Genomic DNA, 14,996 nt, shown 5'->3' with positions numbered 1-14,996 from the left:
TAATTTCTCATAGAAAATGAGTGGAGTGGGATTATTGTGATCTTGTTTTAGCTCTGTAGAGCAGTGTACTTAGCCACCTCAACAATGAATGCTGCCCCCTAGCCTGGAAAACTGAATGAGGTTTTTCTAAAGCATGTGCTCACTTCAGCTTTACTGTGAGATGTTTTCTCAGTCAGGATGTTCAGTTAAATATGTTTAATCTGTTTCCAAAGGAACAAATCCAAAATGATGGCTATAGCTGATATTCTAGTAAGAGCTGTATGGAACGGTGAAAAGAAAACCAAATTTAACCTACTTTCATAAATCTTTTAGATGACCTGGATAAGAAATATTTGCTTGCAGAAGTTTTTAAAGCTTGAAAAGTTCACATATTTTCAACATATAATGGCCCAGGATACTGTTGACTAAATGAGAAAGTGCTCAGAAATAAAACATCAACTTGCTATGCACTTAATGTTGAATCTAAAAATGGTCCTCTGGGAATGGAGAGTTGAGGCAGAAAAAAGATTTGCCAAGATACACACTTTTGGAAGAAGTATCCATTATGCTTAATGAAAATGGAGCACTTATCATAAAGCACTTGTCATTTTTCACTTTGACTATTTTGGATGAGTTTCACACAGTGACAAATCTGGACTGAATGCTAAAATGTACTCAGTGTGAAATGTATAAACTTTCACACACATGCAAAATTGGAAAGTTAAATAAAGTTGTTTGGTTTTATTTTAATTTGTAATTCAACATGATACTCCAAGGAGAAAAAAAATCAAAATCAGAATTTAGAAAAAACAAAACGACAACAAAAAAATCCCGCAAAACCCCACACATGAATTGGGGGGGGGGGGGAGAGACGTTTATTTGTGGAGTAGAAACATAAGTTTCATACAGCTCTAGTGGTGGAATTTCTCATGTTTGTTCAGAACTTCTATGCTACCGTAGTGTGCCTGTTGACAGAAGAACATATATAGGTTGTAGCTCATAGTCTTTTAAGATTGATGATTATATTTGTATGGCTCAGATCACACCCTTTTTTGATGTTATGGGACGGTAGATCACGTTTTACCATTGTAAAGTTCATGGAGACTCTGTAAAATCTTTTTCTTCCTATTTTTTTTTTTTTTCAGCAATGTAAAAAAAGTTGCAAGGTTTTATTTAATTTGACAAATCTATTTTTTAAAAATCAGTTTCTCTGTAAAAAATCGAAGCTGTTGACTAAAAAACCCTGTAGATAACTTTGAAACTAGATCTGTGTTTACCTGAAGTCTTTCCTCTAGCACCAATGGAAATTTAAAGTCCATGGGTGTCAGAGTATTACCTCTACCTGAGGTATATGTTTGCATACTGTTTCACTTATGATATTTTCTATGTACTTATACAATGGAGCTTTCAGCCACGTAACAGAACAGCCAAAGTCTTGTGGCAAATTGCTAATCATGAACTAGCATCTGAAAGCACTAACCAGTGTACTAATCCAATCCAGTAAGCAGAGTGATTAATTCCCATAACTGTTGCAGAAATTCACCAGCCTACAGGGTTAACGCAAAGTATCCTGGGAAGAACCTTACTTATATTTTTTTTATACCGAGCCTTTTGCTTAATATACCAGGCCTGTGTGGTTCATAGTCTGTGGTGGTTCTTCTCTGCTATCCAGATACGCTCTGATCTGATAATCAGGTTTGCAATCCCTTAAGCAATAGATAGAGAATCAAATAGGAGAGGATCAGAAAAGAGTAGTGATCAGAGAACATTGTCCTGCTGCCTAAAGATTGCTTCGGGGAAGGGGAAAGGAGCTGACAGCTGTTCTTACTGTTTGACCGGCAGCAAGAAAACAGATTCATATTTAATGGACCTGAATATTTTATCTATGAAAGGGGGCCAAATATTATATAATTTTTTTCATGTACAAAAACCAAAAATGAGTCTGAACTGCTGAATTTGATTCAAATGCAGGTTTCCATGAAAACCCAAATATTTTAGAAATAGGACCAAACCAATACAGTATGAGTATTCTTCTGTGATATTACTAGATTCCTCTTGTATCACTACACAGAATACTATGAATTTATGTTTGTAACTTCAGATACTATGTGAGAAAAGATTAATGCCATGAGTAATAAACTTCATCACATGAGGAGGAAAACTTCTAAACAGCTCTGTTACTGCATTCAGCATAGACATTGTAAAAAAAAAAGGGAGATGGTTATTGGAACTGCTGCTTGTAGTGCAGCATCTTTGTCTATGTGTTACAGACCCACAAATCTGTACTAATTTTCTGCAGATTCCAACACCAATTTTTGTAACAGCCTCTTACAGCTTTTCTGAACAACAAAAGATGGTGAGAGGAGAAGTGCTGATTGGGTCCTTCCACCCCAACTACTTGCAAAATCAAAGTAGAAGTTAAGACATGTGCCGTTTATGCTGTTGAATTCTCTGGTATGGAGAGATTCCAGGGCAGGTGCAGAGATTGGTAGTTTTTCTGTTTGTGCTCAGTGTTATTCAGAAGGTACTAGAGAGGCTACAAAACAGTATGGATGCACAATAGAAGCTGTTCTTTCATGACTGTGGTATCTGCTGAATCCAGTGTAATCCCTTGGAGATTTGGTGACTCAGGAGGGGAATGTCCTGTTTTTTTCCATTTGAGTGGACACCATCAGACTCACTGCAGATTTTCACCTGGGCTGTTCCAGAGGAAACTGTGGCCAAATCTTTCATTGAATTACATATTGTATTCATGTCATATGCTCGATGAATGTAATTGTTTTGCTTTTGTTTCACTTTTTAAAAATCATATAATAGTCCAAGCCCCTGCAATGCGCAGGGACATCTTCAACTAGAACATCTTGCTCAGAACCCCATCCAGCCTGACCTTGAATGTCTCCATGGATGGGGCATCTACCACCTCTCTGGGCAGCCTATGCCAGTGTTTCACCACCCTCATAGTGAAAAATTTCTTCCTTTTATCTAGTCTGATTCAACACAGGAGATCGTAACCTCATATACTGCCTCATTTTCAAGGATCATTGGCTCAATTTGGGATAAGGGGAAAGAAGATAAGGGATTGGGCCTATGTCTTGATTTGCTTCTTGCATTCTGAAACCTGAGTAATAAAATCATGGAGAAATTCTAAGTACATAAAAACTCTAGGAAGATTCAGACTCGATTACAAGCAGATACGTTATCACAGACTTGCTAAGTCATACTGGACTTGCTCAATTTCCTTTGTAGTGATGTCAGGTTAAAATGGCTGCACGTATGTTCATTCCACTTTGAAGCTTTCCAAGCTACATACAACAGTTTATTCCTTTAGTCTAAGTCATCATCTTTTGCCTTTGTCAAGGCTAACTGTTCTCTCTGTAAACAGTCGTATTGTTGCTTACAGGTAAATCATTGGCTTTCTTCTTACTCTATACATTCTTCACTTATGATTCCCTCACCTCTTTTTGCAAGAATAAGAATAGGTAAACTGGGAGTGTTGTATTTCTGCTTGAAGACCTAATATGTGTCATGAACTATGGTATATATACCATATATGCATATGATATATATGTATTATCATGCAATTTTGTTCTGTGGACTTTTCTCTTTTAAATAGTAATTCTGGTGGTCCTCAGCATCCTTCTGATCCTTTTTAGGCACATTTCATGCTATCTTTTCTTTAGGCTCAGGACACTAATCTAATATATTGTCTGTGCTTCTGCCAGATGATTACCAGATATGTTAAAAAATAGGGCTAAATTCTGACCCCTGGCGTCACAATATCATTCAGCTGACTGTCTTCCTTTGGGTAATTGTACATATATCTGGGACATTTCATCTCTTCAGTTCTAAGATAACATCTCAAAGGCTTTTCTGAAATCCATAACTTTCATCTTTTAATTCTGTAATTACATAAAAATACTAGAAGCCTCTATGAGGCTTTTTTTCTTCTAATTGTAATTTTGGTTTCTGTTTCCTTTTGGGATAAAAGGGGATGGAGAGAGGGAGAAAGGGAAACAAGCTACTGTGATATAACCCTTCAAGTTTTCTCCTTTATGAAGACGACTCTGCGTATGGCCTGGTACAACTGCAAAATATTTCTGATGTAGAGGCCCAGCCATTTTAATATACTTAATTTCTGTTATTGCAGTTCAAATAAGGAGCTTCTTGGTACTTTCTCAGTACTGACTTATTCCCCTTAAATTTCTTCCAGAATCCAGTAGTCAAGATGGTTTTGATTAATTTTTATTTTTTCTCTTACATTATTGAATCCAGTAATTTTACCTTGGAACTTTCCATCTTGGAACTGTGGCTTAGATGGGTGTACTGATGCTGACCACTGTGATGTGTCTGATGCAACTTCTAGTCTTTGTGTTGTTCAGGATTTGTAGTCTGATCATCTCCCAAGCTATGTATTTTCAGTATATTTTCCTGTGTTCCTAAGTTCCCAGTCAACCTGCTGCTTATGTCTGTGTTACGTCTTTTGGATTTATTGCTGTTTTGTCCACAGTTCATCTAACCTATTTGATCCAGAGTACTGCATATGTTAATTGACTTCTCTGGAGGTGTAAGGAAGGTGAAAATGCTTTTCCATATCAATGATATCGCTGTATTTGTTCTTCTGGATAGATCAGAAAACCTGCATTACAGCTTTGTTGCAATTTAATGGAAAACAGAACTGTCACTGTAAAGACCATGGTAAATGTACTGGGCTGAATGAAAAGCTGATTCTTCTTCCTCTGTAAAGCCAGTGCTTCTTGCATCTTGCCAGCTGTACATTTGACCATGGGTGATTATAATGAAAAAGCAGCTGTATGTGCCATCTTCTTCCAAAGCAACAGAGACTGGAAGTGTGTCAGGCAGCAGAGACGATACTCGCTGTGAGTATTGCTATCAGTTCCTACATCAAGGCTCTTGCTAAAAGAAGGGCTGCAGATCCATCTGAGCACCTTGTCAGTCTTTTCTTAGACATCAGTATGGTTTCCTTACCAGGGTGTTGCCTAGAAACAGGATGTGCTGCTTGCATTTTTTCAACCGAAATATCAAACCTTATAGCAGCATTACCATATAATGATTTGGTGCATCTTACCTTCCATTTCTAGTTCTATATTTAGAATTCTTGCAAGCATGTTATTCAGGTCGTGTTTAAATTATTTCTAAATTATTTTCTTTCTTTTCTTTATAGTTAGATCATCTAAGTTTATAACAATTAATTATTGAAAATTAACATTTCTTATCTAAAATTTATTTGCTATATTCTTTCAAAGTAATTTGGTTTGTCACTTCACAGAAGTGATGTTTTGCATAATGTAAATACATCACTGAACGTAATTTTAGAATGTATACAGTTGCGGTAATAATTGAAGTCTAGACATTTCCAGCCTAGCTTAAAGCAGAGATACTGTAAGTGTACAGGCTCTGTACCTGAAGTACATGGTAACATGAGTCACATAAATAAAAATTTACCTCTAATTTTACAATCATAATTTCGGAGTATTAATAGAGCAATTTTCCTTTGGAAAAGAGGGGAAAATGTCAGGATATTAAGCAATACTTCATAGAACTGTTTATATGGATTTATTCAGTCATTTTTTTTAAATAAATATGAACTGACATTGCTAACCTCTGCATGTTTAGATAAGGGTTTTATTCTGAATGCAAATAGTCTTTTTTAAATATACTGGATTTATTTTTAAAATTATGAGTAATTCTTTACTCAGTAGTCTTTGTATTATGTAAGGGATTCAGTCAGCACACCTGAAAATTACAGTACATTGCTGTTACACAGTGCCAAGTCACAAACAAGTGAAATCGTCAAACTAATGATGTTTCTGTATCAGAAATGTTGAGTACCAAGTAGAAACCATGGAACTTTAATATGGTAATGAGCTTAAACAGCATATTAATAGATTTTAATCACAATAGAAACGTTCTCTGGAAGAACAAATATAGGGCTTGGCAAGCTAAGAAGGTTTAAACAAATATAGGTATCTTTGCAATTCATTGCCCTTCTGACCCACGGTTATATCCACATTAGCACACATTTGCTTAAAAGAGATGAGATGGCAAGAAAAGAACAAATAAAGGCTTAACCTGCCCTCAGCTGCACTTAACACTGCAGCTTTCTTCCCATTCAAGTTGTCTCACCTTTTTGACCAAGTAAAAGAGTCTGACCAAGTTTAGCCAGCAAAGTTGAATAATTCACTTAAGATCTTTCATTTTGAGAGGACTGCACTGCATTACCAGAGTTTCAAGACAAACAAGACTACCCAATTACCTGTTTCACAGGTGATTGCACCTAATTATTTCATCTGTGCAACTGGGCAGGCTGAGTACAGTTTCTGGACATTTTATAGTCTAGCAAGGAAATGGGGCTCCCACAGCAGCCTCCTTCTGCAGGTGCCCACTTTCAGAGTCACTGGCTCACGTATGTGTGCTGTTCGGACATGAAGACTGGGGACTTTCTCTGTCATTGTGCCAGCAATGCACCCTCCGTTACAGCAGCACACTTCGAAATGGCATCGAGTCAGCTCAGGTAATGCTTCACTACCCGCCATTTCCCATGACAGCTTCCAAACTTTTATTCACTTGTTGGTGAATAAGTGGAAGAGCCTGAGCATTCTTTTTCCTGTCATATCCATAGATGTCTCCTTTGAGAAAGAGAGGTGGAATTAGACAGAGTATATTTACTTGAGCCAATGTGAATCCATTGATACGTGTGCAGGCTGACCTGTGATAGCTTCCAGTGTGCTGAAAGGTTGCTCTCCTCAATTTCAGACAAAGGTATAAAGATGCATTAGCAGGGCTGCAGGTCTGAGATAAAACACCTTGCTCCAAAGTGATGCTCATTAGCTTAGGCTTGGCTAATGCTTTTATTTTCCCTCTGATTTATTGCTTTCTTGCCTCCAGCCTTTTCAGTTCACAGCAATATTTGTCCATTTCTATCTGGAGAAATCACATAAATGCATCTCTAGTGCAGAGGAATTATTGCAAAGGTACCTAAAATGAGTCAGTATTTATTACACAGGACTGCACGTGATACCCTACACAGTACAGGTGCTTCCAGTATAAAACACTAGTAAGCAGAAGACTGTAAAGACTTTTGGAAAAAAGAGGAACTTTTAAATGACTACATGCACAGTCTCAGTTAATGAACAGGATATTAAAACACAAAGACAAGACAGAGCTCTTAAAATTTCAGTCTAAACTCAAAGCCTCACTGCTCTATATTGCTGGAGCTAATGCTGCCTTTCCAGGTTTAAGCAGAAGCATGCATCCTTTCCCATTCCCCTCCAAGGGGAGTTTTCCTTTTGTTTGAAATGCAGGTAAAACTGCACAAGGGTCATAAGGTATTCCTGGTACAAAAGTTTACTGAAGGACATGTAATAAAAGTAGGCATGCATTATAAAAGCTCAGCCTTTCTCCTAAATTTACATTCATGCATTATTGAGGAACAACTTGTATATGAAACAATCAGCAATGCACAGAGTGCTCAGCCGGCCTCTTCATGTTTTGTTAAAACCTGAGGTTTGATAGGAGTGAAATTGGAGGAAGTTCCAGTTTTAGCCCGCAGCACAGTGCAGAAGCAGTCAGAAGGTGATTTATTTCCATGATCCGTAGTGGTATTCCACATGACATCTGAATAAAGGTCAAGTCAACTGCATGAGTTTTTCTTTCTGCAGCCACGCTCCTTTGAATGCCATGTTTAATTAATGTAAGAACAGTGCATGTACACTCCGTTAGTCTACAGCACGATATCCCTTTTGCTTCTGAAGTGCATCTGCAAACCTGCTATCCAGCAATGACCCTTGATTAAATACACTTTTGGTTGCAAAAAATAATCCATTAATGGAGTTTATATTATTTCAGATTGTTTGGAAATAAGGCACATAAAAGCCAAATGGTGTACAGTGAAACAGAATAAGCTGCAGTCCAGAAGCAGTGTCTGGCTAGTGAATTTAGTGAATTGATTTCCCAAAGCAGATCAACTCTAAAGACTTTGACATGGTTTGATTGAATGACCATGAGTCAGCCAATTTCTATCCAAAAAGTGAGTTGTAACTCTAATGTCATGTACCAGGGGATGTACCCTCATTGTGCTCAAGAATCTCGACATCACTGGATTGTGCACAGTAGGGCGGCACTGAGTGGCAAAAATACTGTTATAATGGAGAAGGTGACTGCTTGTCAACTCCTTTGCTTAATTCGTAGTGTCTGAAATGACAATCTGTTTGGTTTCTTTTTGCAGATAGCAATAGAATGGTATATCTAATCTAGGGGAAATCAATTTTAGGCGATCCAAAATTCGTATCAGAAGTGTTTATATAGTCAGAATGTTACTATCCCAAACTGGTAAATCTCTCTTTTATAGTTTTTTGCTCATCTTTAGTCTGTCATTAACTATTCATTAGGATGCTTTGCCTTTGTTGTTGTCTGTTTTTTAGGCTGTAGGATTACCTAGACTGGAGCAAGTTAATACTTTCAGCACTATTAAAAAACTCCAAAATTGCTGTGTTAGAACACATTCTAAAGACCTTTTCCCAATATTTTAAAAATATTTTTATCCTCAAAATGGTGTTGTCTTTCTCTGTTCCCCCCGCCCCTGTCCTCCTCCACCAGTGGAAGCATTCTGATTCCCAGGAGAGACATGGTGCAGTCACTCTGCAGCATGCCAGGGAGGCTGCTTCTCTTGCATAAAGATAAGGATAGAGCAAGGTCGATGAGCAGAATGGTCCAAACCACCTAGAAATAACATGTCTAACCATACTCATAACAAAATATTACTAATGTAGCTTATAAACTGGGCATCCATGTAGATATGTTCAAATTCTATGCTCTATTATATATACATTGTTTTTTAAAGGGTGTTAGAGTGTGTATTGCATATATGTATGCTAAATTTAATGGAACAGTCATGCTGGGCTATGAAGACCGAAGTTTGTTGGTAAATTCACTCAGTGAATTCTTTTGGGTATTAGCTGCTTTCCCAGAGTTCTGCATATGGAGAAGGACAAAAACCAGGAGTTTTCTTCCCCGTCCAAAAAACTTGTTGAGTCTTCTCATTAAACGTAATGCATCTTAAAGCTACGTACAAAAAGCCTTGCCTACTTGTCCTTGCTTATGACCTAAAAATGAACTCAAATTTCTGATAATATGGTTGTGAGAAACTTAATGCTTTTGAGCTGGCCTGAGGGATGCAACAGTGAAGGTCACACAGCCTAAATCAACGTGATTATTCATGTAATGCTTTGTTTCAGCCACTTTCTGTGAGTGTATTCTTGGAGTATTCAAAGGTTCCTGCGGGTAACTGGAAATGAAGTTCTTCAGAAATGGAAGATTTTAGCTAGATGGAATTCTGAGGTTTTACGATTTCAAGCAATAGTGGTTTTAGGTAGGAAAAAGTCTTTACGTAAGTTTCAACTGTTGAATGGAAGGTCTCTTGTTTATTAAAATGTATAATAAGATAGCTGGAGGAGAAGATCCAAAAACCAAATCCGTGTACGTATCATTTGAAGTGGGCTAGCTGTTGTGGCGGATGATTCTTCAGCTGTTATTTCTTCTTTGTTTTGTGTCATGTGGCATATACAATACATAATAATTTGCAATTTAAAAGTAAACCTTTTAGTATTTTCAAAATTTGCCTTGCAAAAATAAATGCATTCAGGAAGTTCAGGTAGGTTAATATTTAGATTTTTCAGCTTTTCTCCAGGAGAAGTTTTTGATGCTTATCTTTAGGATACAAGAGATGTTTTGTTTCGTGGAAAGGTTTCATTTTTAAGGTAGAATCACTTACAAATAATTATTTTTGTCAGAGTAATGACTTTCCAATCTCCTGGAGGAAAAAAGAAATCTGTACCTGACATTACTAGAAGGAAGGGCAACTACCATTAAATATTATCAACGTGAAGCTTATTCAGATCTGAAGACTTCCCAAATAGAAATCCTCTTAACTAATGTTTGACTCCACCATTGTGATATGTTCTTCCAGGATTAAAAAACAAAACAACAAAAACAAACGAACAAACAATAGTTTCCTCCTTATGAGTATATGCATTGGGCACGGTTTTGGATTGACAGCAAAAGTCCCATTCACAGGAAATCACTTGAAAACATGACTAATCTTAATATTTATTAAATAATAACTAATTAAATATTACATTAATGTATCTCCTTAAGTAAAGTTTCAAGTTCATTTCCTGAATCAGATATCTGTTTACTGTTTACAGTCAACTATATCTGCTCCACTAGAATGGAAATTACATGTACAACATCAAGGCCTTACTGACATAAATTATTTCTTCCACTTCACTAGAAATTGCATTGGACTTAATTATCTTGGCCAAAAGTGAAATGGAGGAAACATTTTTTGTACAGATTCACAGTGCAATTTCTATTTTTCTTTCTTGTCTGGCTAAGGTGATTTATCCCCCTTTACTCCAAAAGCCCTAGGGATGGTTTTGTGATATTTTTGATGTTGGTGTAAGGTTCAAGCTATTCCCATTTTTTCCTATTCTGTGTCATAATTCAAACAGCAGTCCTGATTTTGCCTGTTTTACTTGTTGACTTCTGGTTTAAAACATTGGATTCTGTGCAGCAGTTTGAACAATTTCATATTTCATGTTTTTTATTCAAATGTCATCAAGCCAAAGATACTTTAGCCTCTTTCATTTTATGTGGGCACTTATTCTGCAATGTCTTAAGTAGAGAATCCTTTTAGTAAACAAAAGAAATAATGTTTTCAATCATTTCTTCAGAATCCTACAGTAGTTATGACTAGGTTACTGATATTTTACTAATGGTAGTGATCAAGAAATCACATATATCAGAGGGTAAAACTATATGCCTAGAAATTGAACTACAAGTAGTTTAAGCAATGTTAAAGCTCCATGTCCAGATCTTACATTTCCTCTCACTTTCTTTTTTCTTTTTATATTCTTCTAGGTCTCTTGGGGTTGAGCTTTTATGCTTTGATTTTTAGGCTTTAAAAAGCTCAAGTACTGAAAGAAAATCCTGATTGAATTTGCAGAGTTTCTCTGGGTTTTCTGACCTGAAACCAAACAAAGTAACCTGAAATTATAAGTCAACCTAATTTTACTGTTTTCTAACCACATACTTCACAGCCTGACCCAGTTTTTAGGTATATAATGCAGTCTGAGCCAATGCGTGCTAACGTGGTTTCATAAACAGTTACTGCGATGCTGGCAATAAATCAAATTTTGTACGGACAATAGAAATGCAGTGTTTGTTACATTCTTAAGGACGTTGTTTCACATATGGATGTTTTGCAATATTAGGCAGTTATGCTTTATGAGTTCATATAGCTTTGTCTCAGCAGACTTGCTTATCATGTCAGATATGTCTGTATAGCTTTAGCAGGTGCCACTTGTAAATCATTAATTCTTTTTTCTTCCAGACTGACCCTAGCAACAGCTTATACAGGACTATGTAAGACTCTGTACGTTCCACTGATTGCCTTGTGTAGTCAGTGCAATCCCCAGAGATCAGTGCTTCCTAATCAATAAGTCAAACCTTGCTGGTGAGGTGGAAGATCCCTATTACATGTAAAGTGCACTTTGTACTTTCACTTAATGTTGCCAGAGCTGCTGTGACTAGTCAGGATTAGAATATTACTGGTTTTCCAAGCAAAGCTCAGCTGTAAGAGGTGGGAAACTGCTATAGATAATACTAAGGTCTTTATCTCTAACAAATTAAATTATAAGTCTAGGCATGCCACGTCGGTCTGCGTTGCAAAATAGATCTTTATTTCTGTCTTCAGTTCTTTAGAATGTCAGTTTACAGGACCTAAAGATGCTGAGACCCAAACTCAGGTGTTAATCTCAGTAGTAGACTGGGTGTTTCTGTTCTCTCTCCTTGGTTTAGCTCACCATATTTTTCATTTGGCTAGTGGCAGCCCTACTTAAGAAAAGGATATTTCTTTTGAGCTTACAAATGTTTTGTTACAGAAGGTTTTTCCATCAGAAATTCCAGCCCTACTGTCTATTTTATTTACGGCTTCTGAGCCATTCTGACATAAAATGAGCCATCAGTACCTGCCTGTCATTGAAGGTTAGAGGTGAAAATGAACAGCATATGAAGAAGTAAATATGTCAGTATTATGATGTTTTCAATTCATCAATATAAATTTCCCTCCTACTTGTTAAGCTGTGTTTGGCATAACAGAAGAGCATAATCACCAAGATGCTGGTTTACTAGGGGTCAGTGATTTCAAAGATCTGGTCATGCTTGGAGGATCTCTAATGTACGTATGTGTGTGTGGGGAAGTTGTAATTTCCTTGTATTTTACAGTTGTTAATGTATTAGTGTAAGAGGAATTCCTCAAGAAAGCCATCATTTTGGAGTTTCTAGGTAGCAGGAAGAATATATAATGGTAACATTTCCACACTTTCCTCTCTATTCCCTTTGTCTGAGGCCATCAAACACGTCATGGCCTCTTTCAAAGCTCCAGAGTCAGCTTTTCCTCCAGTTGACCTGGACCTATACCTGAATACCATTTGCATCATATATTTTGCCATCCACCTTTAAGACTGATTTATAAAAACCCTGTCCTCTTGCATGGTTGCTGTCTTGTGGTCATTTCTCCTCCAGTTCTGCCTTCACCTTTTTGTTTCCATGGTACCTGTTGCTGCTTTTTCTTCATCTTCACATCCTCCCTTCCCTCTTTATCCCTGGGAATTTTTCCATTAATTTGGTACTCTCCTGTTCACCATGAAGAGTCTAGTTCTATGGTTGAACAGTCCTTCAACACCAAGAGACCTTTTTAATCTTCCACCTCCTTTTGAAACCACTTTTACACTTTTCCCCCAGAATAATTTTAACAGTTGTTTTCATATCATCATATCTTCCTTGGTCAAGTGACCAGTTGGAAAAAATACATTTGCATCACAACACTATGTTACCTTGAGGAGCAGAGCAAGGCAGTAATAGCACCTCTGAAGCCAGAATTGATTGTTGGCTTAGAGGTCCCTATATCTTTTAATCAGTTTTTCTATTATTACCCTAGAGTGTTTTAATTTTAAATGAAAGATAATAGCTGCCTTATCTCTAAGGAAACTGGTCTTGATTTTATTAACTTACAGGACAGAAGAATAATTGGCACATATCATTGTCCAGAAATGTATTCAACAAAGGTATCTTTCATTGTTTTCTAATGCTTTTATCCTCAGAGAGTTAAAATTCAGGTCCTGACCACTTATGGTCGTTAAAGATCCCATGGCACTTTTTATAGTGTGGTCATCTCAGCCACAAGCATCTGGTCAAATATCAATTTATGTGACTGTTCTGCTTACCTAACATTCCCCACCACCACTCACCCACCCCATAGTTTCAATTGGCTACAGCATTCTCCATTTCCTCGACTAAAATATAGTGTATTGTTCTGCACCTCAGAGGTGATTGTGCTTCACTGGGAAGTGAAGTGGTTCTTCTTTCTAATGCTCGTAAAGCGCTTTGGGATCCTTTTGAATGGGTGGTGCTGCTTATAGTGAAAGTAATTCATTATTATTCTGTCTCAGGCTTCACTTAGTTACAAAAGCATGTTTTATTTAGAGTTGGGCGAACCTACTCGGTGAAAATAATACTGCCACTAATCTGACAAGGAGCTTTTGTCAAAGCTCAACAAGTTAGGTTAATTTCTCTTTTTGTTTGTTTAGTTTTGAGTTTTTCTTTGCCTTTTGTTGTTGGTTGGTTTTGGGAGCTCTTCAGATTGGGAATTCAAAATACCATGAAAAATGTAGTCCTAGTTATAGTCAATCCACTGTTCCAGGTGCAGGAGACTCGAATTAGTGCTTGAGAAGCACCTGAACTTTGTGGTGTTTATCTGGCTATTCTAACACTTGAAGGTTCGCCCATCACTAATTTTTACTGTATTCTGCATTATTTCTTCAGAAAAATTATCTGAATATTGAAAGATGCTGTACTCCAGCTCTGAAATCAGTGTGATATGTGCAGAAGAAGACACTTTGCTACAGAAGATAGTTTAGAATATACCAAATGTTTTTTCTGCCCAGCCTCACTAATCTTACTAACTACTGCCATGATTACCAGATATCTGCAGCAGTTTGCTGTGTTAAGAAATGCACTGAAATGTGAACGGAAGTTACCAAAGGATCAAAGCAAGACATTAACTGAAGGAGTGATATCATGTCGCTAAAACATGTCTACATCTAACTCCAGTAGACTAAAATTACTTCTTGCATTTGTGTTGCATAGAAAGGTTATGAGTGTGCAAAGAGCACTCACATTTCTGATATCATTGCAGATCAAAAGGCTAAAATGCTTGCAGTAGATTCATCATTTGAAAGCTTTTGCATATGTTTGCTTTTGTGTGTATTACAATAGAAGAATACTCCTTTTGCCTTAGATTCGTCTAATGCAGATGAGAACTGATGAATGGCCTTCCCAGCCAGAGCACAGTGTTTCCTCACTGCGCTCAATATCAGGCTGCAGAGTTCTTAAAGGAATTTTTCTTGAGTTCCAGCTCAACTTTCTCGGTTTTCCAGTGCTTCTCAAAGAGATTGGTTTTCCTAACACACTAGGAAATTCAAAAATTTCATATGGCTTTGATGGAGAGCAAGAAAAAATAGATTATTTTGGCTGCTTCACATTGAGTCATTACATTTAATCTAAAAGTAAAATATGATGAAACTAGAGGGGTGGAAATTCACATAGCTTAAAAAAAAAAAAGAGACAGTGGAATCTGGCATTTCAGCAATGCCAGCTTTTATGCATCGCTTGAACAGATGTAATCACTCAAATGACGGTGTTTCAGTAGGTCCAAAGTATTTTTGTGTTTTTGTGAGTATCTAATTTCCCAGTTTATAATACTGTGCAGTGGATGCTATTAAAAAGCAAGTATTTTCAATCCACTTCTCTCACCATACCATGTGAAATATCACATAGGGTTTTTTTAATAATGGCAAATACAGTGCTATATTGGGTAGTGCAGTGAGGTATCTGCTAGTGACTGCTGGCTTCTAAATATTACAGAATAGTCTAACACT

The 14,996-nt window shown here is 37.0% G+C and overlaps 1 protein-coding gene across 3 annotated transcripts in view; it reads left to right on the top strand.

The window, feature by feature from the left end:
- GABRB2 (gamma-aminobutyric acid type A receptor subunit beta2) overlaps nt 1-14,996 on the top strand; it is a 134,598-nt gene that overhangs the window by 112,231 nt on the left and 7,371 nt on the right. For 2 of the 3 annotated variants that reach the window (XM_071814793.1, XM_065849105.2), the window contains exon 11: nt 13,074-13,124. The exons of the other annotated variant lie outside the window; for it this stretch is intronic. In XM_071814793.1, the coding sequence (XP_071670894.1) occupies nt 13,074-13,124 (51 nt within the window). The remainder of the gene's footprint in view (nt 1-13,073; nt 13,125-14,996) is intronic. 3 annotated transcript variants of the gene reach the window in all.

This window comes from Patagioenas fasciata, chromosome 14, assembly GCF_037038585.1.
Source record: "Patagioenas fasciata isolate bPatFas1 chromosome 14, bPatFas1.hap1, whole genome shotgun sequence".
Lineage (NCBI taxonomy): Eukaryota > Metazoa > Chordata > Aves > Columbiformes > Columbidae > Patagioenas > Patagioenas fasciata.
The sequence above is the reverse complement of the archived record's forward strand: the minus strand, read 5'-3'. Positions and strand labels throughout refer to the sequence as shown.